The sequence below is a fragment of the Schistocerca americana genome, chromosome X (genome assembly GCF_021461395.2).
Source record: "Schistocerca americana isolate TAMUIC-IGC-003095 chromosome X, iqSchAmer2.1, whole genome shotgun sequence".
NCBI classification, from domain to species: domain Eukaryota; kingdom Metazoa; phylum Arthropoda; class Insecta; order Orthoptera; family Acrididae; genus Schistocerca; species Schistocerca americana.
The window spans coordinates 283,636,103-283,657,651 of record NC_060130.1 but is presented as its reverse complement, the minus strand read 5'-3'; the positions used below and the strand labels follow the sequence as shown (position 1 = coordinate 283,657,651).

General features: G+C 42.2%; 1 protein-coding gene across 1 annotated transcript in view; it reads left to right on the top strand.

The window, feature by feature from the left end:
* The first annotated feature begins 2,995 nt into the window (after window positions 1-2,995).
* LOC124555964 (putative ammonium transporter 3) overlaps window positions 2,996-21,549 on the top strand; it is a 237,041-nt gene continuing 218,487 nt past the window's right edge. The window contains exon 1 of the mRNA XM_047130011.1: window positions 2,996-3,146. Coding sequence (XP_046985967.1) covers window positions 2,996-3,146 — 151 coding nt within the window. The remainder of the gene's footprint in view (window positions 3,147-21,549) is intronic.

Below are 21,549 nucleotides of genomic sequence, written 5' to 3'. Positions count from 1 at the left end.
GACCAAGTTATTGTACCTCATTGTTTTTCAACAATATAACGCTGAAAGGTACTCTCAAATTCTGCAACACTCACTGACGAAATGGTAAGAAGGCGTTCAATTAGCAAAACGGTTCTTAATGTTGAAACAAAATGGACAGCCAGCACATTTTTTCTCGGCAAGCATGCGCAGTTGAAATCATTTGTCTTTTTTCTGGCTGATGGATTGTGACTTGACCACCATGGGTCCTAGACTTAAATACTTTTGATTAATTATTATGGCGACGTACCAAAGACACTGTGAATCAACCGTACCCTACAGCAAGAAATAAAAAGAAAGACCGGATGTTGGTGGCTTCCACCTGTAGAGATAATTTAAAGACGCAGCAGTCTTAGAACACCTGGGGGTCAACAAGATATCTTGCGAGTGTGGCCAGTCTTACGTTGAACAAACAGTACGTACTGTGGAATAACGCAGGAAGGAGTATGAGAGGTTTTATTGCCTACGTTACCCTGAGATATCTGCTTTAGAAAATGGTCACCGGCAAAAATTTGACGAAATCTCTGTCGTGGCTCGCTCTAACGGCTTCTAGTACTGCGTAAAAAAGAAATCGTTTGCTTTTTATTTACACTACTGGCCATTAAAATTGCTATAGCACGAAGGTGACGTGCTACAGACGCGAAATTTAACCGACAGGAAGAAGATGCTGTGATATGCAAATGATTAGCTTTTCAGAGCATTCACACAAGTTTGGCGCCGGTGGCGACACCTACAACGTGCTGACATGAGGAAAGTTTCCAACCGATTTCCCATACACAAACAGCAGTTGACCGGCGTTGTTGTGATGCCTCGTGTAAGGAGGAGAAATGCGTATCATCACGTTTCCGACTTTGACAAAGGTCGGATTATAGCCTATCGCGATTGCAGTTTATCGTATCGCGACATTGCTGCTCGCGTTGGTCGAGATCCAATGACTGTTAGTAGAATATGGAATCGATTGGTTCAGGAGGGTAATACGGAACGCCGTGCTGGATCCCAACGGCCTCGTATCACAAGCAGTCGAGATGACAGGCATCTTATCCACATGGCTGTAACGGATCGTGCAGCCACGTCTCGACCCCTGAGTCAACAGATGGGGACGTTTGTAAGACAACAACCATCTGCACAAACAGTTCGACGACGTTTGCAGCAGCATGGACTATCAGCTCGGATACCATGGCTGCGGTTACTCTTGACGCTGCATCACAGACAGGAGCGCCTGCGGTGGTGTTCTCAACGACGAACCTGGGTGCACGAATGGTAAAACGTCATTTTTTCGGATGAATCCAGGTTCTGTTTACAGCATCATGATGGTCGCATCCGTGTTTAGCGACATCGCGGTGAACGCACATTGGAAGCGTGTATTCGTCATCGCCATACTGGCGTATCACCCGGCGTGATGGTATGGGGTGCCATTGGTTACACGTCTCGGTCACCTCTTGTTGACAGCACTTTGAACAGTGGACGTTACATTTCAGATGTGTTACTACCCGTGGCTCTACCGTACATTTCAGCAGGATAATGCACGACCGCATGTTGCAGATCCTGTACGGGCCTTTCTGGATACAGAAAATGTTCGATTGCTGCCCTGGCCAGCACATTCTCCAGATCTCTCACCAATTGAAAACGTCTGGTCAATGGTGGCCGAGCAACTGGCTCGTCACAATACCCAAATAGCGTGAAAATGTAATCACATGTCATTTCTAGTATAGTATATTTGTCCAATGAATACCCGTTTATCATCTGCATTTCTTCTTGGTGTAGCAATTTTAATGGCCGGTAGTGTACGTGAAGTGTGTTCTTCACTATGTCTAGTGAACTGCAGGCTGTCATTGTGGAAAGGAATGAAAGTGTAGACGTGACAAAAGGGAAAAATACGAAGTTGGAAGAAGCCTGAATTTATTTGACACAAAAAAATGAATATCGCAGTACAGTTGAACAGTTGAACAACAATCCGCAATTTGAGACGCCAGTTCTGAAGCTTGCAGTAATAAGCAATTAAAACTAAATGCTTGGAATGAAATAATTTCTACATTCCTACCGGATTTTTAGCTGAGAAACATGACCCTGACGGATCGATGTAATAGACACGCGCTGCCACGACTCTCCGCCACCAGTGGTGGCTGGGCACGGCAGCCAATTTATGGCGGCTCCGCCGACTGCCCTAATATAATAGGCTCTTTAACAATCAATTCCCAATGACGAGCAGCGCCACCGGATGGGAGGCTGGCTACGCTGCCTGGCGGCCTAGTGTAATAAAAAAAAATGGTTCAAATGGCTCTGAGCACTACGGGACTCAACTGCTGTGGTCATAAGTCTCCTAGAACTTAGAACTACTTAAACCTAACTAACCTAAGGACAGCACACAACACCCAGCCATCACGAGGCAGAGAAAATCCCTGACCCCGCCGGGAATCGAACCCGGGAACCCGGGCGTGGGAAGCGAGAACGCTACCGCACGACCACGAGATGCGGGCAGTGTAATAAAAGCCTAACATATATTATGATCTAGATTCCCTTCAAACGGTACGTTTCCACATTAAAATTTAAAATTTAAAAGGAAATAAAAGCTTATTCATTGCCTCCAACCTACTAACCGAAAGACCGTGTTCCAGAATATTTACTGCACGACCTACAATTCGGTAGTTACAAAGTCCTTCGTGTGACTGCAAGTAAACAGATTAAATTTGTACGGGAAACCCTGTTTGTCGGAACAGCCTGTCGTTACCCCTAAAGCGAGAGTCATTGATCTGACAGTCTCAAAGGGAAGTTGTAACAGATTTACGTTTGAAAGAGCCCACGTAAGACACTTGCATCCAACCACCCTGACAACAGTTTCATACCAGGCGTGGCACATACACGTTCAGTAGCATAAGTGAAATTAGCTCATGCACTGTTCCTAATTAGGATATCTAAGTTAAAACATATAAGATAAACTTGTCGTGACATTTATTTCTCTCTCTTTTCTATACATGCAATGGAGACGAATGAGACACCTTGTGATTTTGTTAATCGAGCTTATCGGAGCAACTCCAGCCACGCGGGCATTCCCGGCATATACGACCTGACTAAGGAGGACGCTAACTGGCTTCTCACTTCGTCTTTCATCATCTTCACCATGCAAACAGGTAAGGCCCAGCGTAAAACAAATTATCTATCCATTTATAAATGTTTGATGCCTATAAAGGCACGTGTTGCAGTAATGACAAAAAGGTAACCGATTTTAATTTAGTGTATCTTAAACTGAAATTCTCTGTAACGGACACTTTAGTAACAAAAATGGCGAAAATCAATGTAGTGAACTGAATTTTTGCTAGCAAAGAATTTAGTCATTTGTGAACTTAGATGATTTCACAGCGCAACGAATAATAAATTAATGAAATTTCTTCCTTGTAGCCAGTTTCAGTTGATTTACTCTGCTAATATAATGGGAATATTCTAAATCCTTTCCCTAAAATTGTAACTACGCCAGTCAAGTATCATTTTGTTGAATTTGTATACTGTTATCAACTGAAACAAGCTGCATGCTCGAAATTTCTTTGCTTAATTCTTTCATTTATTCCTTACCAAACTCAATTACACTTTCTGTTGAAATTAGGTTAAGAAGCTCACGATAAAGTACGTATTCAGCTTCAAAAGGAGTTCTTTTTATTGATCCTGAATTGAGAAAAACACACACGTCTGACAACTATCAGTAGTATACATTTATCGTCACAGTATAGTCCGCCTCGGTAGCTGAGTGGCCAGCGTGACAAACTGCCAATCCTAAGGGCCCGTGTTCGATTCCCGGCGGGGTCAGAAATTTTCTCCGCTCAGGGACTGGGTGTTGTGTTGTCCTAATCATCATCATTTCATCCCCATCGACGCGCAGGTCGCCGAAGTGGTGTCAAATCGAAAGACCTCCACCAGGCGAACGGTCTACCCGACGGGAGGCCTTAGCCACACGACATTTCCATTTATCACAGTATACCCACCTACATACAAACGTTGTGCTGATAGCCATTGAGGATGTTTACCTTTGTTCTAGCAAAATACTTTATAGTAACTACAAGTGGCCGTTAAATTTGTGTTTTTTTTCTGTTGTATGTGCTAGAGTAGCTCAAGAAATGTCAGAGACACTTTCTAAGAAGTGGTCAGCTTTACACTAAGTAACTCCACACCAGAATTGTTCCCGATCCTGAGCTTCAAAGTGAGTGCTGTGTAGCTTAATAACTGCGACGGATTTTCGGTACACAAATTAATTAACTCGGCGCGTTTCTTTCGAGCTGCCACGAACATATTTATTTGTTTCTAGTTATAACCTGCTAGTCTGATATTCACTGTGAGATTAATTACCAGTGCATGTGGTGCCAGCGATAAAGCTTAGAACGAACAAGTAAATTAATGGCCTTATTTCATTGGTAAACTTCACTAAAACTATTATAGTTCCATGTTCCCCTTAAATAGCATCTGAAAACAGCGTTCGCTGTCAGTGTCGCCAAAACTATGAGAATTCATTTACAAAGTGCACCGTAAGTATCCGACAGTACTACGAAAGAAAAAAGCGAAGAAACCTATTATTTTGATTTGTGTCACCAGCTAAATCGGTATTTCAAGAATCGAATAAGCATATTATGTTTGCATAAATATCTATGTAACTGCAATACAAAGTATTATTACACTTGTGATGATAACTGCCATAGGCTAATCGAGATTGGATAATTCAGGTAGAGCATGGTGATGCAATTTCTGAAGAAACTGTTGAGTTCTCTCGTGAAGTCGTTGTCGATACCAATGGCGATGATTAGAATGGACGTACAACAGAAAATTTGAAAACAAGTTACAAGAGTACCAATAACTTGAGGAAATGAAACACATAACGTGAACGTTGTACTTCTGTTCAAAGCTGACATACAAAACGGCGGTGCTGCCATTTGTTTGCGTCGGACAATTGTATAGTTGAGAGCAAGAAGACAGTTGGTGCTCTGAAGGTGACAATAGACAACTGGGATAGTCGGGCTGAACGTTATCTACAAATCACTTAACGTCAGCACTGCTATAGGGGGCTGTTGAAAAATTAGACGTAGGGCCAACTCCAAGACGGTTCGCTCGAGAAGGCACATCCTTATATTGTTCATAGACAGTGTTAACACTTTCCAGCCAAGGGGTCGGATTCTTGAAAGTTCATTGAAGAACGGCCACCGGCACCGATGTCTCACTCTCTCGTGAGCGATTGAAACAAAATGGTTCAAATGGCTCTGAGCACTATGGGACTTAACATCTGTGGTCATCAGTCCCCTAGAACTTAGAACTACTTAAACCTAACTAACCTAAGGACATCATACACATCCATGCCCGAGGCAGGATTTGAAGCTGCGACCGTAGCGGTCACGCGGTTCCAAACTGAAGCGCTTAGAACCGCACGGCCACACCGGCCGGCAGCGATTGAAACAAACATAGTTTCTGTGTTAGAGGGGAAACACTCTTCTGTGGTGAATTAAATATTTCAGTATGTCTAATGACTGGTATGTTGCCTGAATTCGTACTGGACGTCGGCTTCACAGTCGAAAACAGTGTGGGCAAGAAGAGCGGTACAAGATCATGATTGCCCAACGCACGGTAAACTCAATCACCGAGATCGTTGGAGCACTGGACTTTTCACTTGTCAGTTAGCGAGGATGTGACGGGAGTACCCAGTCTTGGATACAACCGCCGCTAGAGAATTCACTTGCCATCCGCAACCATCTTCACGCTACAGGATACAGAATCCATCGTCCCCGAAGTGTGCCTCTGCTCAACGCTCCTCACAGGGCGCAGTGATTAGGATTTGCGCAAGACGACTCACTTTGGAGCTTAGAAGCATGAAAAAGTAGGCTATAGTGACGATTCACGATACATGTCGGTCTACTCTGATGGCACTCTACGAGTACAGGGAGACGTCGAAAGCCAAATGAGATGATGCGTTCTGGCTGACAAAATGGCAGATGGTCGAGGTGCTATCGTATGCGGGATGTTGAAATGGGATGAACTAGTGTCCTGATACGTTTACCATCGTCTCTTACCGGCAAACAATACAGGAAGCTACTCTTCGAGAATGTTCACTCGTCTGTTCAGTTACTATCTGGGGACCTCTAACTTCAAAATGTGCATCCACGATCCCATAGCTCTCGAACTGTGTCAGAATCATTTCCATACCAACATACAAATATGGTGGTGCTCGTGCGGTCACCCAAATCATTTGCCTTCAATTCTGTCGAGCATATCTGAGAGGTCATTATATGAAATGTGAGTTTGCTCGACCAGCTCCGACCGTGAAACCTGTCTCATGATGCGTTTCTGACACAGAGGCGAAAGAGAGTGCAATATGTTGCACTTAGGCCCCTATAAGTCTATATATCATGACTTTATATTTTGTGTTGAGACTCGGAAAATGAAGACAGGTTTCAGGGTGGTCTAGAGATCGTTTTCTGAGCTGGCTTAGACCACACTGTCTTCTGCGTCTTAGAGCTAAAAGATGCTCGTAGTGGAGACTTTATTTCCAGCACTCAGTAACACTTAATAGTTCTCTACCCACATTACAATCTGTTTCTTCGATCGGTGACAAGCTGTCACAAGTAGCTCGCTTTACCGTACAGTTCACAGTTTTGTGTTTAAATAATTTTCAGTGCTTTAGTCGGTCATTGGACTTGTATGAAACTTGTCTAGCGCTGAGTATTATATCACCATTTTCTCGATTTCGTCTGAAGCCATTCGGTAAGTTTTAACAAGTTAAAAAATTCTAAATCCCGTTTTTCCATTAGCTAAGGACGAGGATATGCTGCCACATAGAGCTCTATACCATATCTGAAATTGCTTATGATTATAGCACCTCTGAAATGAAATGGGAGCCCTCCGACTCACCATATATGTAGTGTGTCGTAGAAAGCAGAGATGATAATTGTATCTTGCAACACGATCGAGCACCTGCTCGTAATGCACGGCCTGTGGCGGAGTTGTTACACGACAGTAACATCCCTGTAAGGGACTGGCCTGCACAGAGTCCTGAACTCAATCCTATAGGACACTTTTGGGATGTTTCGGAACGCCGACTTCGTGCCTGGTGTCACCGACCGACATCGATACCTCTCCTCAGTGTAGCACTCCTTGAAGAATGGGCTGCCATTCCCCAAGAAACCTTCCAGCGCCTGATTAAACGTATGCTTGCGAGAGTAGAAGCTGTCATCAAAGCTAAGGATGGCCCAACACCATACTGAATTCCAGCATTACCGATGGAGAGCGCCACGAACTAGTAAGTCATTTTCAGACAGGTGTCCCGATACTTTTGATCACTTAGTGTACCACAGTACATCCCAATGTATTATCATGTTGCCATGTTGTCAATTGCCTTCGCGCCGGCCGGTGTGGCCGTGCAGTTCTAGGAGCTACAGTCTGGAACCGCGCGACCGCTACGGTCGCAGGTTCGAATCCTGCCTCGGGCATGGATGTGTGTGATGTCCTTAGGTTAGTTAGGTTTAAGTAGTTCTAAGTTCTATGGGACTGATGACCACAGATGTTAAGTCCCATAGTGCTCAGAGCCATTTGAACCATTTGAATCAATTGCCTTCCGCCTGATTTTCATGCAGCCCACATAACGTAACTGTCTTGCACGTCCCCTGGACAGTCGTTTGACAATACAAAATGGATACCACACGAGACCTATAGAGAACACTGGTCTTTGTCGCACTCAGTCCAGATGTAAATTAACACCACGATACTGCAAATACTATGATACACGATATTAGAGATGAGACAGTCCATAAAGCTTGTAAACCCGACTTTATTACAATAAGTGACATTTCCACACTCATCAGAATCTGAGACAGCTAACTCTATAACACAAATCACACAGTAATCGTTAGACAAAATTAACTATTTCTATGAACAAGAGATTTTGAGACCATATCTGGATTCGTGAAGTTCTAGGATAATTCGAAGTACTTTTGCTCTCTAAAACCTTTTCTCACACCTGCTGGACCTCGTTCCTATGGCAAGTGGTGTTGTATATGTTATCGGCCAAACCCGATTTTAGGATGAACTGGTTTCGCCTAGGTCAAACTCGTTCATCCTGTTACCGATAAGATAAAACAGTTTAGTCTAGGTCGAATCTGTTTGTCCAAGTTAGAATTTACATGCTTTAGGATAAACTGATACGTTCTAGTCTGAACTAATTTTGCCTAGTCGAAACACATGTCGCTGCCTATAGGAACGGGAAATCCCCGAATCATCTCTGGCTCGCTCCACTCGCCTCTCAACCGCTCTTCGCTCGCACTGTTTTTTGTTTTGAACGGTATTTTGCATCGACGAGTGCACGTGTTAAGTTTCTGGTTGCGTTTAAAAGATTTTATTATAATCCTAGTATAATTATTGTGAAGCGTTTCATCATGGACGAACCTTCGTAGACATGAAAATCAAAAGCTGTGGAGAGAAAAGTTTCTGTGGGAAAATAAAAAGTCTTCTCATTATAATGTGTTATCAGGAGACGAATATGGTGATTTGGTTAAACAAGTAGAAGACGCGGAAAAGTTGGAAAAAAGAACATCATTACAAAAAAGAAGACTGAAACGATTTGCTGTTTAGAAAACTGTTGATGTGAAAAAACTCATTGCACGGAGTGAAGGGAATATAAAACACTTTCTTGATGCAATAATGGATCAACGAAGAAAATAATTTGTTCCAGCTGATTAACTTTATAATGTGACTGACGCAGCTCATGTAGCTGTGGGTCATGGTGGTCGCGATAGGATGTTAACCGAGACATCAAAAAAATATGCCAATATCACAAAGGAAATGATATGCCTCTATTTATCAATTTTTGTTGACAAAAAAGAAAAGAGGACTATTTTCAAAGCCAATTCTCCATTCGGAAATGAATAGCAGATGCCAATTCGCTTTGACTGATTTCCAAACACAACCAGACGCAAATTTAAAATTCATTCTAGTTTACCAAGACCATCTCACAAAATTTGTTCTCCTTCGTGCGTTAACATCAAAGAAGGCTGAAGAAGTGGCTTATCATCTGAATGACATATTCCTAACAGTAGGGGCGCCGTGCATTCTTCAATCTGAAAATAGCAGAGAATTTGTTAACAATGTTATAAGTGAACTCGCAAATCTTTGGTCAGAACTGAAAATTGTGCACAGTCAAATTCAGGGTTCTGTTGAACGCGCCAGCCAAGACAGTGAAAATATGATAAGTTCTTGGTTAAAGGACAACAATTCGACAAAGTGGTCGGAAGGATTAAGGTATGTCCAATTCATGAAAAATCGAGCTTACCGCTCTGCATAAAACAATCACCTTACAAAGCATTGTCGGCGTATGAGTGACTAGACATAATTTTTCTACACCTTGGAGAAGTGAGTTCCCCAGTTTTCCAACAACTATGCGTAGATCTTTAAACGACTACGGCCCTTTGACCTGAAGAAATAGTAAGTCGTACGCAATACCTATTGATGACGCGTGGATTGACAGTGCGTCCAGAGCACTTGGTGGTTTTCTTGCGAATAATCCAGGGTCCTTTTGTCCACAGAAAATGTTCTGGAACTTCGTGGTAAAGGTACTTGCGGCGGTGATATTATCATTACACGATTTAAAAATGCCGCGAGTTTGGGGTCCCTATGGAGGTCAGCAGCAGCTTTGTATCCCACCTGAAAGTACACCAAGTGCTCTCTCGGTAAAATGACAGGCAGCCGCTCGATCATACAATCGGTAGAAAAGTCGGTGTTTGTGTTAAAGTCACATAAGGTCTGATAGACCCACACAACGACAGCTCAAGTAAACGTCCACTCCCCCCAGCGCTGATTCTGAACGCAATCGTAACGCCACGCAGTCATGTCCTTTATATACGGATTTGTGCAAATATTTAACTGTTTGATTAAAGAACAAGGCTCAAGACTGATATGAGACAGGCGTTTTCTACTGAGAAATCTGCAGTATGGTACAATTAACGGATTATCACTGATAAGTGATGGAACTGTCAACGTGACACTATTATTGCGTCGTCTATAAACAGGTAGCCATTAATATTTAAATTAGTTTGCTCCTGAAAGCCTTTTGGGTACTTTTAGATACATTTTTGTTCCTGCGTAAGTGGACTGGAATGAAAGTATCGCAAGATGCATGAATAACTTCAAAGAGTTCAGGGTCTGTTTCGTTAGTTGGAACTTCTACATAAATTAGAGTCTACATCCTCAACTGATCGTAATTCATCTTCATCTGACGGAATGCGCAGAATGTGTGAATGATGGAGACCTCCTTTTTAAAGTTCAGTAACACAAGAATAACCAATGACAACGCCTAGTACACGTTATTTTAAAAGATCGTCCAACACCTCTTGCAGTTTTAAATGAAGACCCCAGAAACTAGCTCAGGCCTATGTTCAACCCTTCCACATGGTTTCGGCCGAGAGGTAATATCAGTGCACTTGGGGTTGCAAGTTATTGTAAGAAACATATCAGGCTTAGCTAGGAGGGCAACAATGGCCATAGCATCCTGATAATTTTTAAGTATACTGTGAGGGTTGCCAATATAAACTGTAGGAAGAAGAACTCCTCTTCGTTCAGCATCAGTGTTAAGAGAGTCCATCAAATCTTCGTAACTATCAGCTCTGAGTTCCTTTTGGTTTAATCGAATGAATGCCAGGCTGGAACATTGTTGGTTTTGCAGTTACTTTCTCTTTATGAGGACAGAGATATGCCCTTTCCCTTTTATTGTTGTGGCAACCATCTCGGTGATAAATTTGATTGATTCCTCAGAAACCAACTAATACAGATGTGAATATGGCCTCTAGCAGCCGAATAGGTCGTGACCATATGAAACATTTCACAACTGTGACTGAAACAGATAGTTTACATTCTTCTTTAATTACATCAAACTTTCGTCGTAAGATAGATACACAATGAAGTTGCACTTTCTGATGATTTTTAATGACGATGGTAGATTCTGTGCTTCAAAGATTCTCATGTCATTTGCTCCACAAGCAATTGCTACATAAGGAACTTTGCCATCCCTGCATCGAAATTCTATGACACACGCATTAGCAGGTACTAAGTTCTCACATCCTCCCACACTCGGCATCCCCAAAACAAGCAGTTCTGATAAAATATAGTAGAAACGCTCTGACACCCTGTATAAACATTAATATCTTGTATATATATGTTCTTTGCAATCTCGTACTTTTCATATGTATACAAATCTGTCTCCATCCCGTCCTTAAAATTCTTGTTCTTGCTCTCCCTATGGATTTTTCTACCATACAAGGAGAATCAAGAAATCCTTCACATTCCCTCTTGAGAATAATTACACTTTTGATTCTTAGAAGATGGTTATATGTTACACATCTTTGACTAAAGCACCTGAAAATTCGAATCATTTCCCGAAACGTAGTATGCCAGTGATAAAAAGTTACAGATTTGATCAACCCAGACAGGTACACGTTGGGCGATGCATCACTTCTAGATTGGAGCACATACTGTTATTCTTATCAGGCAGGTAATTTGTAAAGACTGGTGAACTGTCTTAATATACAGCCATGCTCTTCTTCACATTCCATGTGCATTCCCCCTACAACAACAAAATTATCAGTTTTGATGTTCTGGTCAGCTAGATTTATCACGTATCCTCCTTTCCTGTTTCTCATGTTTCATGTTTGTAGTTTTAAGGCGGTAAGGCTAGCAGCACCTCCCACACAGATCGAAAACCTCATGAACCAAGCAATCATGCTACTAAATTTTTTCAATAGTTTCAACATGTATTCTAATTTCATAGGAGTCATAACTGGAAGTGATGTCATAATCACGTGATCAACTTACAAGCTCATATTACTTCCTAGTAGACAAATTACGGATCTAAATATGCATGATTTAAAAGGTAATGGCTTACGTCTTTTCGGTAGATTGGTTCCTTTAGATATCAGGAAGACGAAACTTGTTCTTTATCTTTGCCAACAAGACAGACAGGCCTCTCCTTTGTTACACATATGCAGAGCTATTATTTGCATTCCCACATTTACCGTCATGAAGGTGAAGACTCTTATTGCATGTTTCCATATTCTTAACGCTAGGGAAGGTGGAGCATTTTCCAGTCGTAGTTGCAATTGATAACCATAAATAATAAATATGTTTCGCTGTATCATCATCTTACTCAGTCTTGGTTGAATATCAAGTGTATGAGCCCAGTAACTTGGCTGATGAATCGATTTCAGCATAGATGAATAGCCAGTCATCCACTTCCTCCCACCATTCAGAAAATATTCTGTTAAATCTACATTCTTGTAATGCAATTGATTTCCACATTGATTTTGAAATGTAATTCGCTTATGAATAGACAATCACCCAGATGTGCTACATGGAATTCCAGCAAGACATAGTCTACATTTGGACTGTCAGTATAGCTGCTTGGTAGTTCATGTAATCGATTTGCACATTAAATAATGAAAACTATAGACATGCTGACTGTAGTTTTTATAGTCCCTTATTGGGCCTGATTGTCTGGAATGTGTGTACTTCACTTCAATTCCCTAGAGGACGCTGGTTTATATCCCACATCAGTCTGTTTCAGTATTTGTCTATGTGCAGGATAAACACTGGAATGTGTTTTAGCATAGCAATATGACCAAAATGTCTACCAATAGCAAACGATTTTTGTTGATGATTATTATTTGTAGCAAAAATCTTTGGGTGAAGACCAAGATGGCTACACTTCTTGTCACGTGATGTAACCGCCAAACCCTCTAATTATGACTGGACTTTCAATCCAGTTTTAAACTTCTAGCCCGCTTAACTGTTTTGTGCGTACTGCAATGTGGATATGCCAGATGTAGGGTCTGGAAGGATACGTACTGGGGCCCCCACGGGAATCTACGCATGAAATAGTGTAACTGAGCGGTCTCTCTCTCTCTCTCTCTCTCTCTCTCTCTCTCTCTCTCTCTCTCTCTTTATAACAGTTTAGTCAACACTCCACATCCACAGCAGTCTGGGTGTGTGTGCTTAATCATACACGCATATATATATATATATATATATATATATATATATATATATATATATATATACATAACGTTACCGCTGGATATATTTCGTAAACCACATCAAATACTGACGAACCGATTCCACAGACCGAACGGAGGAGTGGGGCTAGTGTAATTGTTTAATACAAACCATACAAAAATGCACGGAAGTATGTTTTTTAACACAAACCTACGTTTTTTTAAATGAAACCACGTTAGTTTTGTTAGCACATCTGAACATATAAACAAATACGTAATTAGGGCCGTTTGTTGCATTGTAAAATGTTAATTACATCCGGAGATATTGTAACCTAAAGTTGACGCTTGAAACCTCCGACGTTCAGTTGCGTGTTGTAACAAACACGGGCCACGGTCGGCGAGCAGCATCTACAGGGACATGCTTACGATGACGACCGTGATTACTAGTGTGGCTGTAGTGCACTGTTGTGGTTTGGTCTAGCTGTCGCAGTGTCCGCATGTATCGCTTGCTGCTATTGTTATTCTGCATTCGTTTCAAATGACTCTGAGTACTATGGGACTTAACATCTGTGGTCATCAGTCCCCTAGAACTTAGAACTACTTAAACCTAACTAACCTAAGGACATCACACACATCCATGCCCGAGGCAGGATTCGAACCTGCGACCGTAGCAGTCGCGCGGCTCCGGACTGAGCGCCTAGAACCGCTAGACCACCACGGCCGGCCATTCTGCATTCGTCTCCGCACTGCAGACCAACTATAGTACACCGTGTTACCAGACGTCTGTGATAGTGTAGTGTTGTAGGAACTGTGACCATGGCGTATTCGAACTCTGAAAAGGCGGAGATGAGCATACCCAGACAGAGAGCATCCAACGTGCCGCACATTGCAAAACATCTACTGCCAATTGTATGCAACAGGTATGGTCGTAGCACGCAAACGGGTCCGTAACAGGCCCGTCGCAGGAGAAGCGGGTGCAGTTGGTGTGTTAGCTGCTGTTGCCATGAACCCACACATGAGTACACGGGACATTGAGAGAGCCGGTGGACTGAGTCAAGGTAGTGTCATGCGCATACTGCATCGTCACCGCTTTCGCCCGTTTCATGTGTCGCTACATCAGCAATTACATGGTGATGACTTTAATCATCGTGTGCAATTCTGTCAATGGGCATCAACAGAGAATGCGTTGCAGTTCTACCTGTTTACCGATGAAGCGGGTTTCACAAACCACGGGGCAGTGAATCTACGGAGCATGCATTACTGGTCCGTGGACAATCCTCGCTGGCTCAGACAGGTAGAGCGACAGTGACCGTGGACTGTAAATGTATGGTGCGGAATCATTGGCGACCACCTCATTGGTCCTCACTTCATTGCAGGGGCCCAAACAGCTGCAACATACATCGCGTTTCTACAGAATGATCTGCCAACGTTGCTCGAAAATGTCCCACTGGAAACGCGTCGACGTATGTGGTATCACCATGATGGTGCACCTGCACATTCCACAATTAACACTAGGCTGACCCTTGACAGCATGTTCGACGGGCGTTTCATAGGACGTGGAAGACGCATAAATTGGCCAGCCCGTTCTCCTGATCTTACACCTCTGGACTTCTTTGCCGGCCGAAGTGGCCGTGCGGTTAAAGGCGCTGCAGTCTGGAACCGCAAGACCGCTACGGTCGCAGGTTCGAATCCTGCCTCGGGCATGAATGTTTGTGATGTCCTTAGGTTAGTTAGGTTTAACTAGTTCTAAGTTCTAGGGGACTAATGACCTCAGCAGTTGAGTGCCATAGTGCTCAGAGCCATTTGAACCATTTGAACTTCTTTCTGTGGGGTACGTTAAAGGATATTGTGTACCGTGATGTGCCTACAACCCCAGAGGATATGAAACAACGTATTGTGCCAGCCTGAGGTGACATTACACCAGATGTACTGCGGCGTGTACGACATTCATTACGCCAGAGATTGCAATTGTGTGCAGCAAATGATGGCCACCACATTGAACATCTATTGGTCTGACATGTCGGGACACACTCTATTCCACTCCGTAATTGAAAACGGAAACCACGTGTGTACGTGTACCTCACCCCTCATGGTAATGTACATGTGCGTCAGTGAAAAAGACCTATAAAAAGGTGTTAGCATGTGGACGTAATGTGCTGTTCCAGTCTCTTCTGTATCTAAGGTCCATCACCGTTCCCTTTGGATCCCTACGTAACTCGGTGCTCTTCGATACACACGATCGAACAGCGGAGGAGTGGTACTCAAGCGTCAACTTTAGGTTACAATATCTCCGGATGTAATTAACATTTTACAATGCAACAAAGGCACTGATTTTGTATTTGTTTATATGCTCAGATGTGCTAACAAAACTAACGGGGTTCCATTTAAAAAAAACGTAGGTTTGTGTTAAAAAACATACTTCCGTGCATTTTTTTATGGTTTGTATTGACCAATTACACTAGCCCCTCTCCTCACGTTCGGTCTGTGGAATCGATTCGTCAATATTTGATGTGGTTTACGAAATTTATCCAGCGGTAATGTTAGGTGACTCACCCTGTATATATATATATAAAACCGGGCCAAATATCTCACGAAATAAGCATCAAACGAAAAAACTACAAAGAAAGAAACTTGTCTAGCTTGAAGGTGCAAACGAGATGGCGCTATGGCTGGCCCGCTAGATGGCGCTGACGTAGGTGAAACGCATATCACTGCGTTCTTTTAAGTAGGAACCCCCATTTTTTATTACACATTCGTGTAGTACGTAAAGAAATACGAATGTTTTAGTTGGACCACTTTTTTCGCTTTGTGATAGATGGCGCTGTAATAGTCACAAACATATGGATCACAGTTTTAGACGAACAGTTGGTAACAGGTAGGTTTTTTAAATTAAAATACAGAACGTAGATACGTTTGAACATTTTATTTCGGTTGTTCCAATGTGATACATGTACCTTTGTAAACTTATCATTTCTGAGAACGCATTCTGTTACAGCGTGATTACCTGTAAATACCGCATTAATGCAATAAATGCTCAAAATGATGTCCGTCAACCTCAATGCATTTGGCAATACGTGTAACGACATTCCTCTCAACAGCGAGTAGTTCGCCTTCCGTGCCGGCCGAAGTGGCCGTGCGGTTAAAGGCGCTGCAGTCTGGAACCGCAAGACCGCTACGGTCGCAGGTTCGAATCCTGCCTCGGGCATGGATGTTTGTGATGTCCTTAGGTTAGTTAGGTTTAACTAGTTCTAAGTTCTAGGGGACTAATGACCTCAGCAGTTGAGTCCCATAGTGCTCAGAGCCATTTGAACCATTTTTTTCGCCTTCCGTAATGTTCGCACATACATTGGTAATGCGCTGACACATGTTGTCAGGCGTTGTCGGTGGATCACGATAGCAAATATCCTTCAACTTTCCCCACAGAAAGAAATCCGGGGACGTCAGATCCGGTGAACGTGCGGGTCATGGTGCTTGGACGACCAATCCACCTGTCATGAAATATACTATTCAGTACAGCTTCAATCGTACGCGTGCTATGTGCCGGACATCCATCATGTTGGAAGTACATCGCTATTCTGTCATGCAGCGAAACATCTTGTAGTAACATCGGTAGAACATCACGTAAGAAATCAGCATACATTGCACCATTTAGATTGCCATCAATAAAATGGGGGCCAGTTATCCTTCCTCCCATAATGCCGCACCATACATTAACCCGCCAAGGTCGCTGATGTTCCACTTGTCGCAGCCATCGTGGATTTTCCGTTGCCCAATAGTGCATATTATGCCGGTTTACGTTACCGCTGTTGATGAATGACGCTTCGTCGCTAAATAGAACGTGTGCAAAAAATCTGTCACCGTTCCGTAATTTCTCTTGTGCCCAGTGGCAGAACTGTACACGACGTTCAAAATCGTCGCCATGCAATCCTGGTGCATAGAAATATGGTACGGGTGCAATCGATGTTGATGTAGCATTCTCAACACCGACGTTTTTAAGATTCCCGATTCTCGCGCAATTTGTCTGCTACTGATGTGCGGATTAGCCGCGACAGCAGCTAAAACACCTACTGTGGCATCATCATTTGTTGCAGGTCGTGGTTGACGTTTCACATGTGGCTGAACACTTCCTGTTTCCTTAAATAACGTAACTATCCGGCGAACGGTCCAGACACTTGGATGATGTCGTCCAGGATACCGAGGAGCATACATAGCACACACCCGTTGGGCATTTTGATCACAATAGCCATACATCAACTCGATATCGACCTTTTCCGCAATTGGTAAACGGTTCATTTTAACGCGGGTAATATATCACGAAGCAAATACCGTCCGCATGGGCGGAATGTTACGTGATACCACGTACTTATACGTTTGTGACTATTACAGCGCCATCTATCACAAAGCGAAAAAAGTGGTCCAACTAAAACATTCATATTTCTTTACGTACTACACGAATATGTAATAAAAAATAGGGGTTCCTATTTTAAAAAAACGCAGTGATATCCGTTTCACCTATGGCAGCGCCATCTAGCGGGCCAACCACTGGGCCATCTGGTTTCCCCCTTCAAGCTAGGCAAGTTTCGTTCTTTGTAGTTTTTTCGTTTGATGCTTATTTCGTGATATATTTGGCCCGCTCATTATCAATGGACCGCCCCGTATATATATATATATATATATATATATATATATATATATATATATATATATATATATATTATTTGGCCCGCTCTTTATCAATGGACCACCCCGTATATATATATATATATATATATATATATATATATATATATATATAATAAGGTGTGATAAGTAGTTTTCAAAATACTTGGCAATATTTACAATACATTTCCAGCTATAAGATTCTGTTGTAGTGTAAATTGATATGCCTCCATTCCTTTGGTAAATCACTGTTTCTAGACACAGGAATATAAGGTGAAAAACTGTTCTTACATAGAGTCGTTTTATTACTGCGGTGTTTGATCTGGGTAAGACAACCTTCATTTGGCGTCTGAACGCTTAGTATTCTCTCTCAATGCATTAGAGCAACAAGTCACCTGTATTTGGAAACGCAAAGAAAATATTTTTATGCAATATAAAGTAGAATGATTCCATAAACGAAGAGGGATACACATGAATCATGTATTGACACTACTACCACAGATGAAATCATGAGAAGTTCGGTGATAGGGGATAAAAGTGCTCTGGGCACAACGTGAGTAGCACACATTTTATCTACATGACAGATTAATAACTGATATCATTGATCTACATTTTCCTAAATTTAAGCCATTTTTGGTTGTTCACTCCAACAGTATCAGTGGTGGGTAATTTAGTGTTTTCGAGACATATACAACTGACTGACTTTGGAGGAGAGAAAACGCACATTGGAGAGACAGCACTAACACCACTCACATCATATTGTCGCTTCATAGTGAGTTATGGAAATCGCTGCTGAATCACCAGAGCCTCCTGGAAGGGATAGCTGATGGCCTGTGAGCACCTCTCATGGTCCTATAGTTTTACTGTTTAACAATTTACTGTAATACATTATTGTTTTCTAAATAAATACACTCTTGCTACAAATTGGAAATGGTTAACAATAAAATGAGAGTTCTAATGGAATATGGTAACAGCCTCAAGTAGACGATACGCGTCTAATGCAAACTGTTGTCTGTCTGTACACAGTTTTAATTATTTAACGTGAATATCGATTACACAAATTTGTACTGTCGGTGTACTAATATAAAATAATGTATTCTGAGACTTTACTACAGAGGAAATGGAACTTATGAGAATGCTGATGCTGATGTCATAGATTCCTGTTATAGTGATGCTGATTGCTGATGTCAGCGATTTTAGCCAGAGTTCCCACTGCTCCCCTACTGACATACCCCATTACCTATTAAATCGTATGCATCTGGTTCTGTGATTTGTCTACTGGAAAGTAATACGAACTTATAATTTGGTGACAAGATCATGATGTCACCTCCGATCATGATTCCTAAGAAATTAGCCTACATACGCATGCTACAGACCAAAAATAAATCACGTAATGTGATTGGTCAGTTTGTGATGTCTTGGATTTGTGTTAGGTGCTGATCTAACGCTACAACCAATAACGTTAGATGTGAAAATGCGTCGCAGTTCCACCATGCTACGCTAGCCTCAATATGTTGTCTTAAAATATCCGTGATTACGCATCGTGATCGACCTAATCAGTAATTATTTATCAACTGCATAACAGATTTTGAGAAATGAATCAAATTTTCAAGTGCGTTTTTCATTGTGTGTTACATAAAAATACATTACGCTTACCAGGTTGGTTTAATATATGATGGAGTTGAATTCAATTATCGGGCAACCTCTTTGAAACGTATCTTCCCTAAAAAATACCCAGTAGAGTGCGAACTATAAGGGGATATCATTATACGCTAGGATTATACACATCCTCCAAACGAAGTACTGCGTTTACCACCATACGAAATACAGTAATAATATCGCATCTACAGACTTCTCCACGCAGCAGTATCACCTACTGAACTTGACTCTGATATTAGACGATTTGTGCCTCGTCTTCAGTGACACTGTCGTAGACGCGACGTTGTCAGAGCTCTAACGATACATGAGAACCACGAGAGGAGGATTCGTGGTAAATCTTAACATCCAATACTTTAAACCTGATTGTTTTATTTGTAGTGGAGGGATGTCATGAGTACATGTAGGAATCTATTTTTTATTAAATAAAGCATTTGTTTAATGAAAGATATCGACATATTTTGTAAATAAGAATGTATGGGCGAATCAAAGAGCTCACAGACGAGTTTCACAAAATACATGAGCCATGTAGTAAGCATAATTTCAGAACTTTTTAAGGTCGCCTGCAAACTAAATTCAGTGGCTGCTATTGGTAGCGCATAAGCCTCTCTATCTCCAGGCTGGGACTGTGCTGCTGAGCATTGTCTTGTAAGAAGTGGTATGAGTGTTATCTCGTTGATTCTCCATTTATCAGTTTTGTGTAGGACGTTTTTTCTTAAGTTACTGGCAACCAATGTGTACGTGTTGAGGTAGTGGCGGTTATTCACCCAGCTCGGTGCTTATCATATACGCAGGGTACATAGAAGTTGCGCTTCTCAGGTGGAAGTCTCTATGCCTGAGAGCGCTGTACGCGAGGCAGCGGCAGTGGCTGCTGGGTGCGTTACATGCTAGTACCACCACTTAGTAAGTAGCCATAGTTTTATTTACTGCAGTGTTTCTTACTTCCACAGCCAATTATTTTTGTGCTTTTTCTTGAAAAAATGAGAGGCAATCAGTCAAAATAATGTAAATAGCGATATAGGTTCACAAATTGGATTCCTTATGCCAGCCGGCCGAAGTGGCCGTGCGGTTAAAGGCGCTGCAGTCTGGAACCGCAAGACCGCTACGGTCCCAGGTTCGAATCCTGCCTCGGGCATGGATGTTTGTGATGTCCTTAGGTTAGTTAGGTTTAACTAGTTCTAAGTTCTAGGGGACTGATGACCTCAGCAGTTGAGTCCCATAGTGCTCAGAGCCATTTGAACCATTTGACCCTTATGCCATTATTTTTCTTAACAGTGTAACATCGCATATTATTAGTGCAAGAAAAATGTAGGCCCTTTATTTAGCAAGTGGGCATTTGTTGTTAAATAATGCATTCAGTAATTTATTAAACATTCAGGCGTCTTGTATGTGTTTTGGAGTCGTGGTACGGGTTATGCGTTGTAACACCTAAAGAAATATCATGACATGGTTAAACTATTCATAATAAAAAGAAAAACTTGCAACCGTCTTTTTGATGTTATTTTATTATATTGAAACCAGTTTCGGTGACTCAGTACACCCTCTTCGGGCCTTAACTGACGCAGGGGGGGGGGGGGGGGGGGGGGCGGGGGTTGTACTCCAATCGTATACATGATCCTCTCACTAGCCAACATCTATGAACTGGCTTCCGTAGAATTCTGTAACAGCGATGTTGTGTCTGCAACCATCAACACAACATCGCTCTTACAGTATTCTACGGAAGCTAGTCATCACAACTGTTCGAAATTGTGAAGATTTCCGTGGTTTCCCTAAACCACTTCAGTTGATTCGTGGGATGCTTTCTTTAACAAGGCCACTGGAAATTTGTCTCCCAGTCACGGACTTCTCTGATTATAACAACGTGAACGGGATATCGAACACTGAACGTACTTATCCATCATAAACCATGACACCCAAATCAAAACACTTAGTCTCTGGAACTATTGTCCGCATGAATTTTAACGCTTTCTTTTAGACCGTTGACTCCTGATTGACCAATATTTGCACTGTGGCGGATGTGAGTCATGCCAGGGTCGACTAAGCATTGCTAGTCTTAAGACGAATCAAGTGTTCTCTCCACCCTTTATTATATACCTATTGACACACAGCTCTAGACAAAAGCATCGAGGACACTATGTCTTGGTACGTTCACACCGAGCAGTACACCACTTCTTTAGTCGTTCAATTGCAGTGATATCTTTGCAGGACTGTCGGG